The following is a 17,288-nucleotide window of genomic DNA, read 5'->3' on the forward strand; positions in this document are numbered from 1 at the left end:
GTATTTTAGTACTTTATTATTTTTATAAAAATTTAGGCAAATTGATATCTTCATTATGCTAAATTAGTTAAAAATCTAAATAAAGGTTTGTTCCATGATTATTTTTTAAAAATTATTTGTTATTCTAAAAAAACCTAAAAAAACTCATCTAATAATTAAAAACTGTTTTTAGATAATATTTTTTAATTGTTTTTTATTAATTTCATTTGTTTTTTAAGACTATTTAAAAAAATAATTATATAAATATTTAAAATGATTAAAAATAAAACAAAGCACATAAAAATTATTTTTAAAATATTAAAAATAAGTTAAAAATATTTTAGATTTTTATCCAATAAAACATTCGAAGAACCGATTTCGAAAACAGTTACGAAAGAGGCTATGAATCACTTAAAAATTTGATTGTAGTTTTTGTAACACGAACAAATTTGATATAAAGTGAGCCACCGAATTATAAAAAGTGGGACATAGGGAAACAATTAAAGATGGTGTCGATATTCCTGGACACAGCCTAAGTATGGCTCCAAGTAAAAAGGGCAAAGCGAAGGCCAACTCAGGCGGGTCAACTCAGTCATCTGACTCTGTTAACAGCAGCTTCCCTTCATGTATTCGATTCGTGCCTCCCTCCTCCGTCTCCATCACCGTTCATGCCAAGCCCGGCTCCAAAGTCTCCTCCATCACAGGTCCATCTCTCTAGGTTTTCTTAATCCCTGTTTGGTTTCCAGAAACGTTCGGAAAGTGAGAGAAACTAACATTTTGAAATTTTATCTTTTTTGTTTTATATTCTTTTCATGAATTCTGATTTTAATACATTCAGAGAATTTTGCCCTTCTCCTGCACCTTCTCAGGAAACAATCGATTGTATGTGCGCGCGCGTTTTGCTGTTGCTGTTCGATGTTTTTAATTTTTAGGTTTTTATTTTATTTTTATTTTTATGAATTCAGATTTCGACGATGAGGCGCTGGGCGTGCAAATCGATGCTCCTGCAAAGGATGGAGAAGCGAACGCGGCGCTCCTTGATTACATAAGCTCGGTGAGTCTTTCTGTAATATTTTGTTTTCTGGAAATAGATTTGTGCTTTGTTTGGTTGCTGTGAAAATGCGGGAAAAGAAACCAATCCGAGTTTTCTATTCAACTCTGACTAACACCGCTCTTGGGTCTAGTTTTCCTCAGAAAGCAACAATGTAGCTCTCAGTATTTAAAATGGAGCACTACTTTAAATCTTGAGGTAGATAAAAGTAGGTGAGATTGAGGCGGACAACAATAGTACTTGTTCAACAATTATAATGTCTAATGTAGAAGGCTTCGGCTTTGATTTTATTTTAGTGGGATTCATTGCAATTGTCACATTGGAAAATTTATCTGTGCATTGGGGAAAAACATAAAATGAAAAGAAATTCTTTGAATATTTTGATCTGATGGCTGAAGAGGGAAACATTCTTGGTTGGGTGCTTTTTAGTTCGATGTTAAGATAGAAATATGAGTATTGTAACGAGGTTTTAACACCCTCTCCGCATGGAGGACAAGTTTCATCCACAAAGAATAGAATGGTACATCCCAACTAAGAATGTCAATTGTGTGGGATTTTTATTAAGATTTCCTAGGGATAAAGTACATATTTACAAATAATTTACTTATTTATTCAAGTTTAAGTGAACGGTACTTCCTTATAACATTAGCTTAAGCATTGTATGATGGATCATGGATCATCAGTATTCTAGGATTGCCAATAACAATGTAGTAGTTTTGGAAAGAAGTGATGTTGCCTCTTATAGGATACATTGATGGAGGGTGGTCTCTTATAATTAGGTAGTAGTGAGAACATGAATATGTGGATACTTTTGTTTTGCATTTATATGTACTTTGTTTCAGTGTTAGTTTTTATTATTTTCTTTTCTTTTCCTTCTTTGGATAAGCAAATGAGTGGGCACCCTGTGTACATAGGGTTATAGAAGCAGCACCAAGAGATAAGATTCTTTTCCTTTTTCATAGGAAATAAGAAATTAAAGTATTGAAGGAGATTAAATTCAGGGTAAGGTTTTCAATAGAAAACTGATGTTGTGAAGATAAAGTGGTAAGTTAAAAATCCCCCACAGAATGGTTATTAGAATGAATGCCATCCAAGAGGTCAACATACAAATCATTCTATATATAGATATATATAGTCTCAAAATTTTAAAACTGAACACCACACATTTATTTTGATAAAAGATATGTATTTCTATGTTAGGATGTGGGTCTGCTTGTGTGTAAAGTTTCACACTCAAATCCATATAGTAGCAAGGGCAGTTGAGGCCTGAATTTGGTGGCAAGGGGTTTGAATGGGGGATAAGGGGGTTTCAAGTAAGGAACAAAATTTGATGTTACCATTGAAAAACCAGAAAAGTTAGGGGTATTAGTGGTCCCCAATATCAAAACTGTCTGATGTGTATCGTTAAGTTGGAATTTTAAGAAAATGCCCCAAATTTTGCCATTTTTCTATGAAAATTCTGCCAGTTTCATCCAGCGAGCTAGCTGTAGGGGTGCCTATATTGTACATGTGAGACATATGATTAGTATGTAAAATGTGTGTGCAACTGAAATTTTGTTGAAATATTGCAATATTTCTTGATGTTTTGGGAAATATCTTAATATATTTATATGATTATTACTTTATTCCATCTTTTTTTTCCATTTATTTTACATTTTGGGCTATTTTCACTCCAAACAAGATTTCCTAACTCACTGAAAATTTTACCTAAAATTTCAATAAAATCATAAGTCCTATAGTAAATTAAATCACCTTAAAACTGAATCTAAACTTATCTATAAATCAACTTCAAAATCACCCATATCCAAAAAAATAAATATAAAAAATCAACTTAAAAATTGTACCTATATTTATTGCTAAAATTTACTTAACAAATTACTCTAAAAATCAACTGAAAAAAAAATCAATTTAAAAGATTCAACTTACATTTCATAATCAGTCTTAACTACTACTCAAAGTTCATTGCACACAAATATAACTTAATTAAAAAAATGAATCTAAAATTCTACCTAAATTTTACAACAAAAATTAACCTAAAACTCTCCCTACCTAAATATCAAACTATGAGAATAGGGGTGATGATGGTTTTGAACTCCCTAGAGATTCTAAGACGATACCTAGGCTATCCATGACCATGGTATTCTCCAATAATCTTATGTTTTTAAAAATTTGTCATAAAATAGATGCCTATGGACCAATTTACACTTTCATTGGTCAGAGCACACAACTTTTGTCCGATATACTACATACTTATGATGTAGATAACTTTTGTTTATATTTTAACTTTTGTTTATATTTTGACTCTAAGTGGTGCACCATTGCATGTCTTAGTAATCTTTGAAGTTCCATTTTAACTTTCCATGTTATGTTAGTAATTTCCTTCATTTCTTTTGAAAAGTTTCTGATATTGATATTTTGTCAATATTTTTATCGATACCCTAATATTTGTATGGTTGATATATCTATCAATACTCGCCTTTTGGTCCTTGGTTTTTGGTTTGATTCCAATTAAAATGTATTTCTGATAAAGAAAAAAATATCTATATCAAGTAAATAAAACTTGTAAAATGGTAAAGATTCAACATTCAAATAGTACCAACAACTGCTACATCAAAATGCTTACCCTTACAACTAATTGATTATAGCAATCATACTTGGTTCATTTTAAGAACTTTCTTTAATAGTCTTAGCAAGAGAGAGGGAGCATTAGACAAGAAGACCCTAAGCAACTACTCCTTTATATTTTAATGTCAATGGATGATAAATTTTCAAAAAATTTTGAATTCAATTTCATTAAAAAGGATTATGTTTTTATAGACTCCATCATCATGGCTTTAATCTAAATACATATTGATGCATTGGTAAGTTCTAATATCTGCCCATGAAATTGAGTGGAGCATGTTTTCTTCATTTGATTTACTGGTAGGCTCCTCTTAAACATTTTTGGAACTGCCAGATAGTTGCTAATAGGATGGTAAAAAAAATATATATCTTAACCCCTTCATAAAATCAGATACACACATTAATTTGTGACTGAAACTTATGACAAAACATCAGTTGATAATACTGACTAGTTTATTAATAGTTTTGAGCTTTGATTGATCACGTGACCGATAAAACAGAGAGGTGTTGTAAGAAAAAATTGAACATAAATCTTGAGCAGCTTATTTCATATAAATTAAACTTATTTCGTATAAATTAGTGGACTTTCTTTAAAAAAAAAAATTTAAGAAATATTCATAAATGAAACCCCAAAAGGGGTTGTAACCCAAGTACATGGAAAGTGTCAATAGCATCAAGAGAAGGAAACAGAAAAAAACTCCCTAGGGGTAACAGGATAATTACAAGAATGATTCAAAATTCAAGAAAGACATCCGTCCATTCCCCAAGAACTCAACCTTCCATATTAATAGATTGCAAATAAAACTCCTTTTACTTCCTGTCCAAAATCTCACTTCCGGAAAAATCTGGAAATTCCTGTATAGGATGGTTTTACATTTTGAATAGGAGTAAATTCCATTTTTTTAATTATTGGGTTATTAGTAGGTTTTTTATTTATTATTTTTCTTTTTGATTTCATTATAGCATAGGAAAATTTTGTCCAACCAATGTTTTGCAGCTATCCTGACTTTTAAAAGTATGATAGATCAGATGTGACATGACTTGGAGAGATGACACTTGAAATTAGAGCATTGTTGGAAGCCAAAGCTAGGGAATTTGTGGTAGTAGGAAAAGTGAGCTTGAAGGTTTTAACTATGGGGTTGAAGGAGGAAAAGTTGAATAAAAGTAGTAGAATAAAAAGCAATTTGCAAGGGATATGACCCTTTTTGGTATGTAACAGTGAGTCATTATTCATGAAGCCGACCCAAATGGTTGGGACCAAACTTTCTATTATTAGGATGATGATTGTTATTGAGATTTGACAAATTTACATTTTTGTGAAAATAATAAAAATAAGAATTGGTTTACAATTGATGGGATTGGAAGAAGAAATTATTGCATGCAGATTGCTTTGAAAAATTTTGAGTAAATATATTTTCATTCTCCATTCAATACCCCCGAAATCCCATGGTTGTTTAGAATGGTAATTTTTTTTTTCTTTTGGATACATATTCTTAGAAGAGCTATTTCTCAAGATTGGTTAGAAGCTTTACCTATTTCCAAGTTAGACTTTTATAGATTGAATGGTTTCATAGGTCCATGACACTGAATCATTTGTTTGCACTATGGGGGGCTTTCACTATTTTGATTATAAAATGTCATCAGGATATATATATATATATATTTATAGGTAAATTTTTGTCCCCCATTGAGACTTGAACCTAGAACCTCCCACAAGCCCTCCCCATCCCTTTACTACTTGAGTCGGGCCTTAAGGGCAGAATGTTATAAGAATATAATCCTTGTCTTTTTTTCCCCCCCTCTTCTTTTCTTTAATTTTCTTTTTTGAAAAATAGTAGGTTCTTCTTTGGTGGTGGTACTGAGTAGATTAGGCTGATACACCAAACTCTTGTCATGATTGCTTCACAATTGTAAATAGATAGCACCTTCTTCACAACTGTTCCTTTCTTCTTCATTACTACATAGCTAGATACATTCCTATGAATATGGTAAGATGTGTTCATATGCTAAAAAGGACTGTGGAGTACATCAATTGTTACTTGAGATTTCTTCTTGGTTTTCTTGTCCAAAAAATTTATTTATTTTAAATCTTTTCCGTTCTCTTTTGCTTGGATTAATTGTTTTTCTGTCTGTTCTTTTCCTTCCTCAGTATAGTTTGTTTATTTAAAAAGTAATGTTCTCAATGCTGATAAATTTTACAGAGTTCATTTTTCTCCATTAACAGGTTGTAGGAGTGAAAAGAAGGCAGGTGTCTATTAGTTCCGGTTCTAAATCAAGGGATAAGGTTGTGATTGTGGAGGAAGTGACTTTACAGGGTGTTTTTGATGCTTTGGACAAAGTTTCCAAGTCCCATTGATGTAGGAAGGAGACCTGTGATTTCCGTCCATTAGCATGACTCAGGAGTTCTTGTTTCTTATCTCACTGCAGCCAAAACTGATGCTGGTGTTGGGGAGTGTGAATCTGTTTTGCCAGTATTGGATTTACACTACTGATTCTCAGGAGACCATAAATTGTGAATCCGACTGTTAATTGCACTCATTTTTGGATTTATATTTATAAATCAATAGTTTATAATTTGCTATACCAAGAGTGTGTTACTCTTTCATCAGAAGGTCTTATTTCTTCGTCACTTCTACATTTATACTTAGGGTTATTTTTGTAAGTCTGCCCTACGTTCTATATGGCTGTTCTCGGCATTCCCTAATAAACCATCTTTTGTAGAACTAAACTTTCTTGATGACTCTCAATTAAGCATGTTCCCGCACTTGGTAATCAAGAATTTCTTCTAGTTCTGCTTGATTTATGTGTATTTGTGCTCAACAAGCTAAGACCCTCAGCCGATCTCATGTGGCAATTAACGCAGTACCTTCACTGAAGAAACTGGTATTGAGTTTCCTCGGACCCTGCCATGGATCTGGCTAGATGTTAAAGTTATTAGGAAGTATAAGATATTGAGTGGTAAGGAAGTGGCGTGCACTAGATAAAACCATGTGTGAATTTGTGCATGAGCATCGTTCCGTGAATAGCCGGGACATTGACATTGAGGAATATCCTGAAAGGCATTTCGGGAATCGGTTTCTGTATTTCCGGAATATGAGTGTGTGACTTGTTAGAATTGATCCTATTCCAGAAATTTACATTCTGTTTCTGACAATGCATGGTATTGAAATTAGATATATGTTGTGCACTCTCATTGAACAAACCAAAGCTTTACTTTTGATTTAATTGCAGAGAAATTCTTAACACAAGCTGCAGCCAGTAAGCACCTATGAAACAGGGAAAACAAAAATGCAAGATACCAATTACTATGTTTAGTATCATACAGAAACACCATACCCTAAAATAGTAGTAAAACATACATGCATTGTCTGACCCTAGATGGCAGAAAGAAAAGAAACAGGACTTGGAGGTACTGGGATGTCTACAGTGCCTTCCAACATCAGGAGAACCTTCTTCATTGATGGACGAAGCGATGGCTCGTCCAGGATGCACCAAAGACCAACTTTAACCATCCTCTCCAACTGTCTCTTGTCCACCTCTTCATCGCCCACTAGTTTACCAAGCTCACCAGCTTCGAAACAATGGTAGACCCATTCTTCTAGAATGGCTTCTTCTTCCGGGAGGCTCCAGTCTACATTCTTTCTACAACATATGGTCTCCAACAACACAATTCCATAGCTGTAAACATCTGCTTTAACTGTTACTGGCAGTTTGCGATGCCACTCAGGGGCAACATAGCCCCTTGTTCCTCTGATCCCGGTAAAGGTATTGGTCTGGTCATGCATCAGCAGTTTTGCTAATCCGAAGTCCGAAATTTTTGCACGTTTATACTCATCCATGAGTATGTTTTGTGGTTTAATATCACAATGTATGATCTGTGTCTCACACTCTTCATGCAGATAGAGAACGCCTCTTGCCACGTTCAGGGCAATTCCCATTCTCTCAATCCAGCAAGGTTGTTTTCCAGGTGTGAAGAGCAAATCTGCAAGTGATCCATTGCTCATGTATTCATATACCAAAAGCCTATTTGGCCCTTCAAGGCAGTAACCCAGCAATCTGACGAGATTCCTGTGGTGTGTTCTCCCAATTACTTTTAATTCATTCTGAAATTCTCTTTGCCCCTCAGCTAACACCTTCTCTAGTTTCTTGACTGCTACAATCCTCTGGCTGTTTGATATGGCTCCCTTATAAACAGTCCCAGAAGCTCCCTTACCAATCTCTTCCTTAAAACCGTTGGTAACCTTCTCAAGTTCCATGTAGGTAAATGATCGCAGAGCAACGCCTTCAGTCAATCCAACATTCCCAGTCTCTGAGATCTTCTTGTATGCCCATAGATTCTTTCTATGAATTAGAACTCCAGAAATGACCAAGATAATGAGAGCAAAAGAAGCTAATGAAACACTGATAACTAGGATGTCTGTCCGGATCTCTTTCTTGGTTCCTTGTTGTGAAACTTCTGTGGAACCCACCTTCACAAAGAGTATGTTTGAATTACTTAGCGATCTTCTCCCAAATCGCAAAGGAAGCCGTTGCTTTCTGCAACTTCCATCTTCAAACAGGGCAGCTTCACAGTTACAGTCCTCCAAGCAGGCTTGTTCACAATCTTCTTGGGTTGGTAATGATAGAGTGGAGTAGGAAGCATCTTCCCACCAGGTGTTATCCAATGTTGACATGGTGTATTTGGTACTTCCATCCTTGCTTTTGCAAATATCTTCTTCGAAATTTCTTATGCAGCCCGAACTCCAGTTGCTTGCAACAACAAAATCAAATCCAGGAAGACAGACACAGTCAGCCCTGTCATCAAGCAGAACACAAAACCCATTAACCCCACATAGACCCTTAGGAGCACACTTGTCGGCTGAAGATCTCCATAAAATTGACCAGCTGCCGTTCTGACCCAAATCATGTGAGTACAGTTTGAAGATCCCATCCGGATCGATTCTCAGACGATAGAGGTTTTCATTGTTATAACCATCTGTTATATTCTTTATATTGGAACCATTTGTATTGAGCAAGTAGAGATGACCTTCATCATCAAGATTAAGGGTCACATTATCTCCTTTTCCATCTGTACCTGATGCATAATAAGCATATGTTGCCGTGTCTGGAGCTTCCACCGGGTACTGCACAAGGTTCCCATCATTTTGCATCTTCAGGCGAAATAATCCAGTTGAGGGGTTAGTTTCTGACATACTAGAAAGCAGCTCTTTCCCTGCTGAGAGACGTTGACCTGGTAAAAGGGTATCAGTTGGGAGATCAAAACTCTGCCATACAATGTCCCCATCAGAATTATAGAGCACGAAATTTCCCGAATTCAGCATGGAAGCAGAATAAGCTGAAGCAGAATTGGCGATCTCCTTTTGCTGACCTTGCGTTTGCAACCTGAGCCTGCCTTCACTAGTGAAGTGCAAGGTAGCGGTGCTGGGGACTGGGAGATCATCTCGGTTGGCTGTCCACACTACAGTTTTCTGGGGAATTCCTTTGAGAAAAATTCCTAGATAATAGCCGTCACCCTGATTGTAGAATCCAAAGGCATATTGGCGGTTGGGTGACAGCCAATAGGAGTTGGAAGTGGGAGTTAGAGAAGAACCTCGACTTATATTAGAACCTCTTTGTTGGGCTGCTGCTGCAACACAAAATGCAGAGAGAAGAAGAAACAGTAAAGCAGTTGAAGCCATTAGAGATCAGCTTTCTCTATCTTTTCTGTTTCGGCCCTTTCCCTACAACAGTCGAGGTAACAAGTAAATAAGGGCAGGATTGCGCGACTAGGAGAAATGAAGAGCAGATGAGTCAAAGTCTTTGGTCTGTTCGGATGGAAAAGTATGCAAAGAAAAGTCTCTAGTGCCAAACGCATTAGCGTGGTGTGGCTCCCTGGTAAGTCCTTTCCTCATTTTCTTTGCCTTGGGAGTAGATTAAACTGCATGTAATGTGGTTAATTCATCTGGGCCATCAAACTGAAGAACAACGCTTGCAGATTACACTAGATTTCACAAATCTGAAATGTTGGATCTTCTTGATCTTCCCCAGAAAGCTATCTTCTGAAATGGTAGCCTAGCCCTATTTCCCAGAATGAGTGGGCTGTTGATTTGGTGAATAAAAAGAATGACGTAACAAACTTTGCTATATTTTATTTTGAATGTAAGCCAAACTTTGACAAGGAAAGGAGTGAGGTCTTTAATTCTAATTTGACTTGGCTTACCAACGTTATTTTTTAATTTGATTAATTATTTGTATAGTCAATAGTAGGTGTGCTTCATATTTGGTTTAAAAACTCTATTGACAGTCATACTAATAATGATATAAAATTATATTTCTTTGAATCTAGTCTAACTCAACCTACATAAGATAGTTATATTAATAGTGCGTTTGGTAATGATTCTTGAAAGTATTTCTAACTTCTGTAAGACTTGAAAATTTTCATCATTCAAATATTAAAAATACTAAAAATAATTTCTATAATCATTATCAAACACACTTTAATAATAATATAAAGTTTAACTTAACTCTTTAGACACTAGGCTAATTAAGGTGTCATTTGAATGCATTTTTTTGTTTTTTATTTTTAAAATAAAAAATAATAACTTTAAAATAGAATAGAAAAGTTTTCAAACACGTGATTGAAAAAATAATAACTTTTAAAAAATCAAGATATTAAAAAAAGAAAAAATTTATTATCCCAAATTTAAATTATTTTATATAAAATTTATTGCTTTTTGTGTACAGATTATTACTATTTTTATTTTTTAAAAATTAAAAATTAAAAATATATCCAAACCAACACTTAACTTTATTCTTATTATTTGACCTTTTATTAATATCTAGTGTCAAGTTAGTACATGAACTTACAACTATGTTAAGGTCATTATTCCAACCCACTAGATATGTGACACGTGGAAATTTCATTATTTAATTCTACTACTTTGAATATAGGATCTTCTAACTACTTTAGTATATCTTTAATAATTTGTGACATATACTTATACGTCCATCCCATTCTTCAACAACTTGTGACGTTAAGGTGTGACCTGGTCAACTCCTATACACACGCTTTGGAAAGGATGGAAAACACTCTCAGTTGGAATGTCTCCATTCCAAAAGTCTTCACGCGTGATTGCCGCTCACATTAATAATAATAATTTATGTGACAAGTTTTGTCAAGAAGAAAATTGCCTTCCTCTCATGCATTATTTTCTCACACGTACATTAAAAATTCAAGAAAATTTATTGAACAAGTAGACGAGGAGTCAATATTAAATGTGAGTTTGGCTTAGCTCACACGTATGATTTTTATTTATTTATTTTTAAATATTAGTTATCGCTTACAGCTAGTGTTGAGCTGTAGAAGAATGTCTAGTCATTTTTCATGCGTTCTCTTTGTCAAAATATTTTATTCTTTTATTTTTTATTTTTTATTAAATGCTGAGAATCCGTATTGATTACAAATAATAATACAAGTTTCTTTTTTCTCCTCAAATTAAATTAGCTACCCATAAATTAATTCAAGTCAAAGAATTATTCAATTTTGCTCTAATAAGAGTTAAACTGCTTCTTTTTTATTGCGATAAAACCCACTCATGCATCAGATGAGTTCTTTATGAGTTTTTTTTTTTGTTTTTCACAATTTAGTAACAAAAAATCAATTTGACATTATATTTACATATTTTATCTGAATTTTGTTAGGTATTTGATAGCTAAAAGGAAAATTGTATATTAGAATTTTCATAAAAAAAAAAATTGAGATAGATGTCATTTGGGATTTTTTTAACTTCTATAAGTACTTTAAAAAAAAATCTTAAAAAAATATAATTATAAAAATAGAAAAATTATGTAAACATGCACTGTTTACAAAATATTGATGAATTCAATACCAAAAAAGTAACTTTGATAGGGACTGCATTTTGGGGAAAATAATTCCCGGCATGCACCGAAATAGTGTGTTCTCCATATTACTTGAAAATGCCCTTGAATTTGTACATGATTTGCTAGCCATACCAGCTAACAAGGCAAATAGACAATAAGGAATGCCATGTAAGGAGGTGCCATATTAGCCACACCACCTCATGGTCCAGCTATGTATGTGACAATCTCATTTAACTTTAAATTAAAAAGAATACAAGGAAGATGACTTAACCTATCTTATAAACATAATAAAACCTAAATTAAATATAAATTTAAATGAAAACCAAAATGAGTAAGTAATACAGTAACATTTGTTCTCTGGTAGAGGCCCAACCCCTATGAAAGAGACTTCTTTGGTAGATCCCTAATCCTCACGTGTTCGAGATAGGTTATGCAATGAAAGAGGTAACTGAGAAACCTTAAGCTATTTGATTTCGATTATTCAATTCAATGGTCAATGATATAATAAATAGTAGAAGTAGACTTTTGAAAGTTGAATGTATGTAAGGCTTTTCCAAATCCCTATTTAATATATGAGAATTTAATTCATACATCCTCAATCTCATATGATCATTAGCAAGTTCATCAAGGTAAAGAATCATTCCATTTTGTTTTGAACCATGAACATGGATTCATTTGTCACAAAATCGAAATTCGTTTGAAAATCAATGGAAAGATGCATACCGATTGAAATTGGTTGCATGTCTTTCAAAAAGGATGATTGTTTTAACCCTAATGACCTAAACTGAATTTTCAAGAAAAGTTGGAGGGTTGATCTATTTAGGAAAATGTTTGAAAAAGAAAAAAAAAATTAAAGACACTTAAAAACATAAAATACCAAATACAAACAACCTTAGGAAACTGTAGGGTATGAAGATTATTATGTGGTTATAAGTGAACAATCTAAACATCCCAAACTAAAATAAGCAACTCAAAAATAAGATCAAAGACAATAAAAAATAGATAGAGAATTTCTTGGCCACTTATTATGTATTGCTAAAGGGCCTCAATCAAGTAAAAATAACTCTAAAGAAAGCAATCTTAACCCCAATTCTAATAGGTATATATCAATATGAGATCAATCAACCATTCATCAATCTATTCATTAACATGTCATTTACAATATCTAATTAATAACAATCAAATTGACCTTCATTATCCACCCCAACCAAAGAGAATTCCTATACCTAAGTAAGACGGGAGGAAAAGAAATAAATGGAGAGATGATCAGAATCAAGATATGCAAGAAACTAAAAAGAGCATACCTCTCCTCCAAAAAATTGAAAGCTTGCTCCTTTATTGCCTTCTTAACCTCTAAGACTTCAACTTTTCTTCTCAAGATGCCTCCTTTCTATGTATAGATGAATTAAACATAGTTGACAATTCTATTCCATTTATGCACCAAGTCTGATGCATCTTATCTCCAAGGATTTTACTAGTTGCAATCAATCAACATCAGAGTTGATTTTCTTTTTTTAGTTCAAGTATGTGTGCATTTGAAATAATTAGAGTTTAAGAAATGACTACAATATATTAGCTAGGTGACCACGCATGAGAATACTGCCATCCTTATCATCTTAATTCTCCATCTCTTAAAGTTTTCAAAAGTGGTCTTAAAAGATTTTATCAATGAAAAATATAGTATACGATCCAAGGGTTGAAGAATATGCTAAAAGCATGAAGTATTACATCAAAGGTGTGAAGGATTGTGTAAGTTTTAATTGGTATAAAACCCTAGAGAGTAGACGTAACGTAATTCTATGTACAATCTCCTCCATCGTTAAAAGATCTTTACAACTAATCTTCGATCGGGTCATGTCCTTAGATTGGGTCGTGGGACATGATACAATCCTATCTGTTTTGTTCGGGTTGTGAAGGGGGTGGTCATTGATACTCGAGTCGTAGCAATATTAGAGTCATTAGCATTACAGATTATCCTGAGTGGGGATCTTTCTCTCATCAACCTGCCTCCACATCAGAAAAACAACCTTTTTCCGCAAGGACAAGGGCCTCTGTTGCATACAAGTCGGTTAGTTTAGCCTTGTATTAGTCTTACTGCATGGGTAAGCAAAGTGTGTCCTTTCCACAACCCACTTTGTATGTATTACACATTATATCATTTTACTTCTGACTTATAGGTTACGGTGTATGTTGATCTTGTATAGAGGATAAGATCATCATTACATGAGCAACTCCTTCACGAATGATGTTAAAAATTGGATACAATGGAGAAAAGAAACACTCTCAAACACTCTCTTGATACAATAAAACTCTCAAAGTTACAAAATAAGAACAAGAAGAAGAAGAACACAAGAAAGGCTCAAACAAGTTCCTGGAACTTTGTCCAAAGACTCTATTTCCTCCCACCACTAGAAATCTTTTGGGAACTAATGGAAATAGTCTTGGGATTGATCAAGCCTTTTCACTTTTCTGCCTAAGATTTCAAAAAGAAGAAAAGTCAAATATAGCACTCTTAGGGTTGAAAAATGGTTACAAGGATGAGAAAAAACTCATTGTCTTCCTCAATCTCTTCATCTTTGTAACATTCAAAAATTAAATCATATGTTTAATTCACACATTAAACATGATTTAATCTCAAATGTGTAACTCTCTTACACTTAACCTCTTAAGTTTTATAAAGTTACAAAGATGAGAAGACTCATTGTCTTCTTTAACCTTTCAAGTTTTGTAACATTTCAAAACTTAATCATGTGTTTATTTCACACATTAAAAAGTGTAACCCTTCTTACACTTTATTTTCAAAAGTTATTTTTTAAAAGTGTAACTCTTCTTACACTTTATTTTTAACCAACAATATATATATATAACAATCCCCCACTTGGTTAAAAATAAACATCAACCCTTATAACCTTAACAATGAAAATGCATAAAATAAAATATCTTTCGATTTGAATTTTACCTTAGTGTAATTGTCACAAAGCTCCGTTGAAATCCCAGGTTGCTTGTAGCATTGAACCAGTTATTCCTTGTAACGAAACCGGTAACAACACACACACTTCCACTAACCACATGAGTGCCCATTATTTTCTTGCTTAGCACTTTTATGGCCATGTGCTCAATCCATTCATGAACTTTCTTGAAAGAAACTCCAACTCTCATGAGAGGCGGCACCACCCCTAAGTTCACATAGGTGAAATTCTTCCAGCATCCTTGTTACCTTTAAGATGCTTGTCACACATAGACTGAATTTCATTAAAAGCTTTAAGCTTAACCCTCCAACGGTAACAACCAGCATTAATCATCACAGATGGAACTCACATGTTCTAATGCTGCCACAACCCACTTATCAATGACTTGTTTTTACCCATTGAACTTACGACTAGTCATTTCTTAGTATTAAGTTGGGTTACCATCATTGGTGAGTTTTATTTAAGGAGTTTTAGTCCCATCTCTCTAGATGTTATCCTTACTAAATCTCTTGTAAGAGGTTTAGTAAAAGGATCCGCCAAGTTTCCACTTGACCTCACAAATGAGATTGAGATGATTCCATTTTGAATCAATTGTCTTACATACTCATGTCTAATGCTTATATGTCTAGACTTCCCATTGTACACTCCACTATACGCACAAGCTAGAGTGGCTTGACTGTCACAATGTATTGACACTGTTGACACATTATTTGCAGTAAAAGGGATGTCCATCATGAGATCCCTAAGCCACTTAGCTTCTTTTCCAGTTGCAGCTAGAGCTATAAACTCTACCTCCATGGTTGAGTGTGATATACAAGTCTGTTTCTTGGATCCCCAAGAGATAGCCCCACCACCAAGTGTAAACACCCAACCTGTGGTAGATAAATTATCTCCCACACTCGATATCCAGCTTGCATCTAAATACCCTTCAATTATAGCAGGAAACTTTGAATATTGGAGGCTTAGTTCTTTGGTATTCTTTAGGTAACCAAGAACTCTACCAATAGCTTTCCAATGTTCCACACTTGGATTGCTAATAAACCTACTTAGTTTACTAATTGCAAATGAAATGTCAGCCCTAGTACACTGAGCAGCATACATAAGACTTCCAATTGCACTTGCATACTCAAGTTGAGCCACTGATCTACCATCATTCTTTTCAAGTTTTATACTTGAATCAAATGGAGTATTAGCATCTTTAATCTTGAGATGACTAAATTTGCTAACTACTTTCTCAATATAGTGGGTTTGGTTCAAAGCATAACCCCCACTATTTCTTTTCACTTTGATACCCAATATAGTATCAACTTCTTCAAGATCTTTCATCTTGAAGGTTGAGGATAGAAACCTTTTCATTTCTATTATTCCTTTCATGTCATCACTCAAGATTAACATGTCATCCACATATAGACACACTATGACCATATAGTTATCACAAGTCTTAGAATATAAGCACTTGTCCACATTGTTGTGTCTAAATCCATCCGAAAGAATAGCATGATCAAATTTTTTTGTGCCATTGTTTGGGAGCTTGTTTTAAACCATATAATGATTTGACAAGCTTACACACTTTGTTTTCATTCCCCAGTAGAACAAAACCTTCCGGTTGTTCCATGTAGACCTCCTCATTGAGATCCCCATTCAAGAATTCCGTTTTGACATCCATTTGATGAACAAATATATTATGAATTGATGCCAAAGCAAACAATATCCTAATCGATGTTGTTCTAGCCACCGGCGCATAGGTATCAAAATAATCAATACCTTCTTTTTGTTTAAACCCCTTAGCTACTAATCTAGCCTTAAAGGTTTGAATCATGCCATCGGTGTGATATTTCCTTCGAAATACCCACTTGCACCCTATTGGTTTAGATCCTGGTGGAAGGTCTACCAATTCCCATGTTTGGTTGGACATAATTGAATCCATTTCATCATTGATAGCCTTTTTCCAAAAAGCAACATCTCTAGAAGCCATAGTTTCTTTGTATGTTTTGGGATCCTCCTCTATTTGAAGTACTATAGGAATTTTTCTTATAATATCTTCTCTATTTCCTTCTACTAAGTAAGAGGAAATTCTTTGAGAGTCAATCTCATCCGATCCCAACACTTTCTCTTTTCTAGCTCTTTGGCTTTTCCGAGGCACAATGGGTTGCTCAACAACCTTTGAAGGTGTCTCCTCTAGAGACTCTCCAACACTAGTAGGTACTTGAGAATTGCTATCACTCAACAAATTCTCAAAGAACTCTACCTCTCTTGATTCAATTATCACATTAGACTCCAAGTCTAATAGCCTATAAGCTTTGCTATTTGAGGCATAGCCTACAAATGCACACTTAATGGCTCTTGGACCCAATTTTGTTTTATTTGGATCCGTTTTCTTGCAATAAGCAAGACACCCCCACACTTTGAAGTAACCTATATTAGGCTTCCTTCCTTTCCATAACTCATATGGAGATATCTCATTTTTCTTCATAGGAATTCTATTCAAAATATGGCAAGCAGTCAACAAAGCTTCACCCCACAAATTGAAATTCAATTTAGCATGCAATAACATAGCATTCACCATTTCCAAGAATGTTCTATTCTTTCTCTCCGCTATGCCATTGTGTTGAGGTGTATAGGGTGCAGTGCACTCATGTATTATGCCATATTCTTCACAAAAAGAATTGAATTCACTAGAGAAATATTCACCACCTCTATCACTTCTAAGCACCTTAATATTTTTTCCTAGTTGATTTTCAACTTCGGCTTTGTAAACTTTAAAGGCATTGAAAGTTTCACTTTTGTTTTTCAACAAAAACACATAG

At 34.2% G+C, this 17,288-nt stretch overlaps 2 protein-coding genes across 2 annotated transcripts; one reads left to right on the forward strand and one right to left on the reverse strand.

Annotated features, from left to right (window-relative positions):
• Positions 1-345: 345 nt before the first annotated feature.
• On the forward strand, positions 346-6,233 carry LOC100259033 (uncharacterized). Its single transcript, XM_002282140.4, has 3 exons — positions 346-683; positions 945-1,033; positions 5,877-6,233. The coding sequence occupies exons 1-3, from the start codon at positions 518-520 to the stop codon at positions 6,006-6,008; spliced, it is 387 nt and encodes a 128-aa protein (XP_002282176.1). The 5' UTR covers positions 346-517; the 3' UTR covers positions 6,009-6,233.
• A 612-nt stretch (positions 6,234-6,845) lies between these two features.
• Positions 6,846-9,718, reverse strand: LOC100267699 (G-type lectin S-receptor-like serine/threonine-protein kinase LECRK3). Its single transcript, XM_059736525.1, has one exon. It carries the CDS (start codon positions 9,328-9,330, stop codon positions 7,027-7,029), a length of 2,304 nt encoding a protein of 767 aa, XP_059592508.1. The 5' UTR covers positions 9,331-9,718; the 3' UTR covers positions 6,846-7,026.
• Positions 9,719-17,288: the final 7,570 nt, after the last annotated feature.

This window comes from Vitis vinifera, chromosome 4, assembly GCF_030704535.1.
Source record: "Vitis vinifera cultivar Pinot Noir 40024 chromosome 4, ASM3070453v1".
In the NCBI taxonomy this organism is placed as follows: domain Eukaryota; kingdom Viridiplantae; phylum Streptophyta; class Magnoliopsida; order Vitales; family Vitaceae; genus Vitis; species Vitis vinifera.

Excerpts from the sequence above, each read along its gene's own strand:
- LOC100259033 (XM_002282140.4), top strand. The coding sequence starts at position 518 with ATGGCTCCAAGTAAAAAGGGCAAAGCGAAGGCCAACTCAGGCGGGTCA. Across the intron at positions 684-944 it reads CAAAGTCTCCTCCATCACAG|ATTTCGACGATGAGGCGCTG; the intron begins GTCCATCTCTCT and ends TTATGAATTCAG. Across the intron at positions 1,034-5,876 it reads TCCTTGATTACATAAGCTCG|GTTGTAGGAGTGAAAAGAAG; the intron begins GTGAGTCTTTCT and ends CTCCATTAACAG.
- LOC100267699 (XM_059736525.1), bottom strand. The coding sequence starts at position 9,330 with ATGGCTTCAACTGCTTTACTGTTTCTTCTTCTCTCTGCATTTTGTGTT.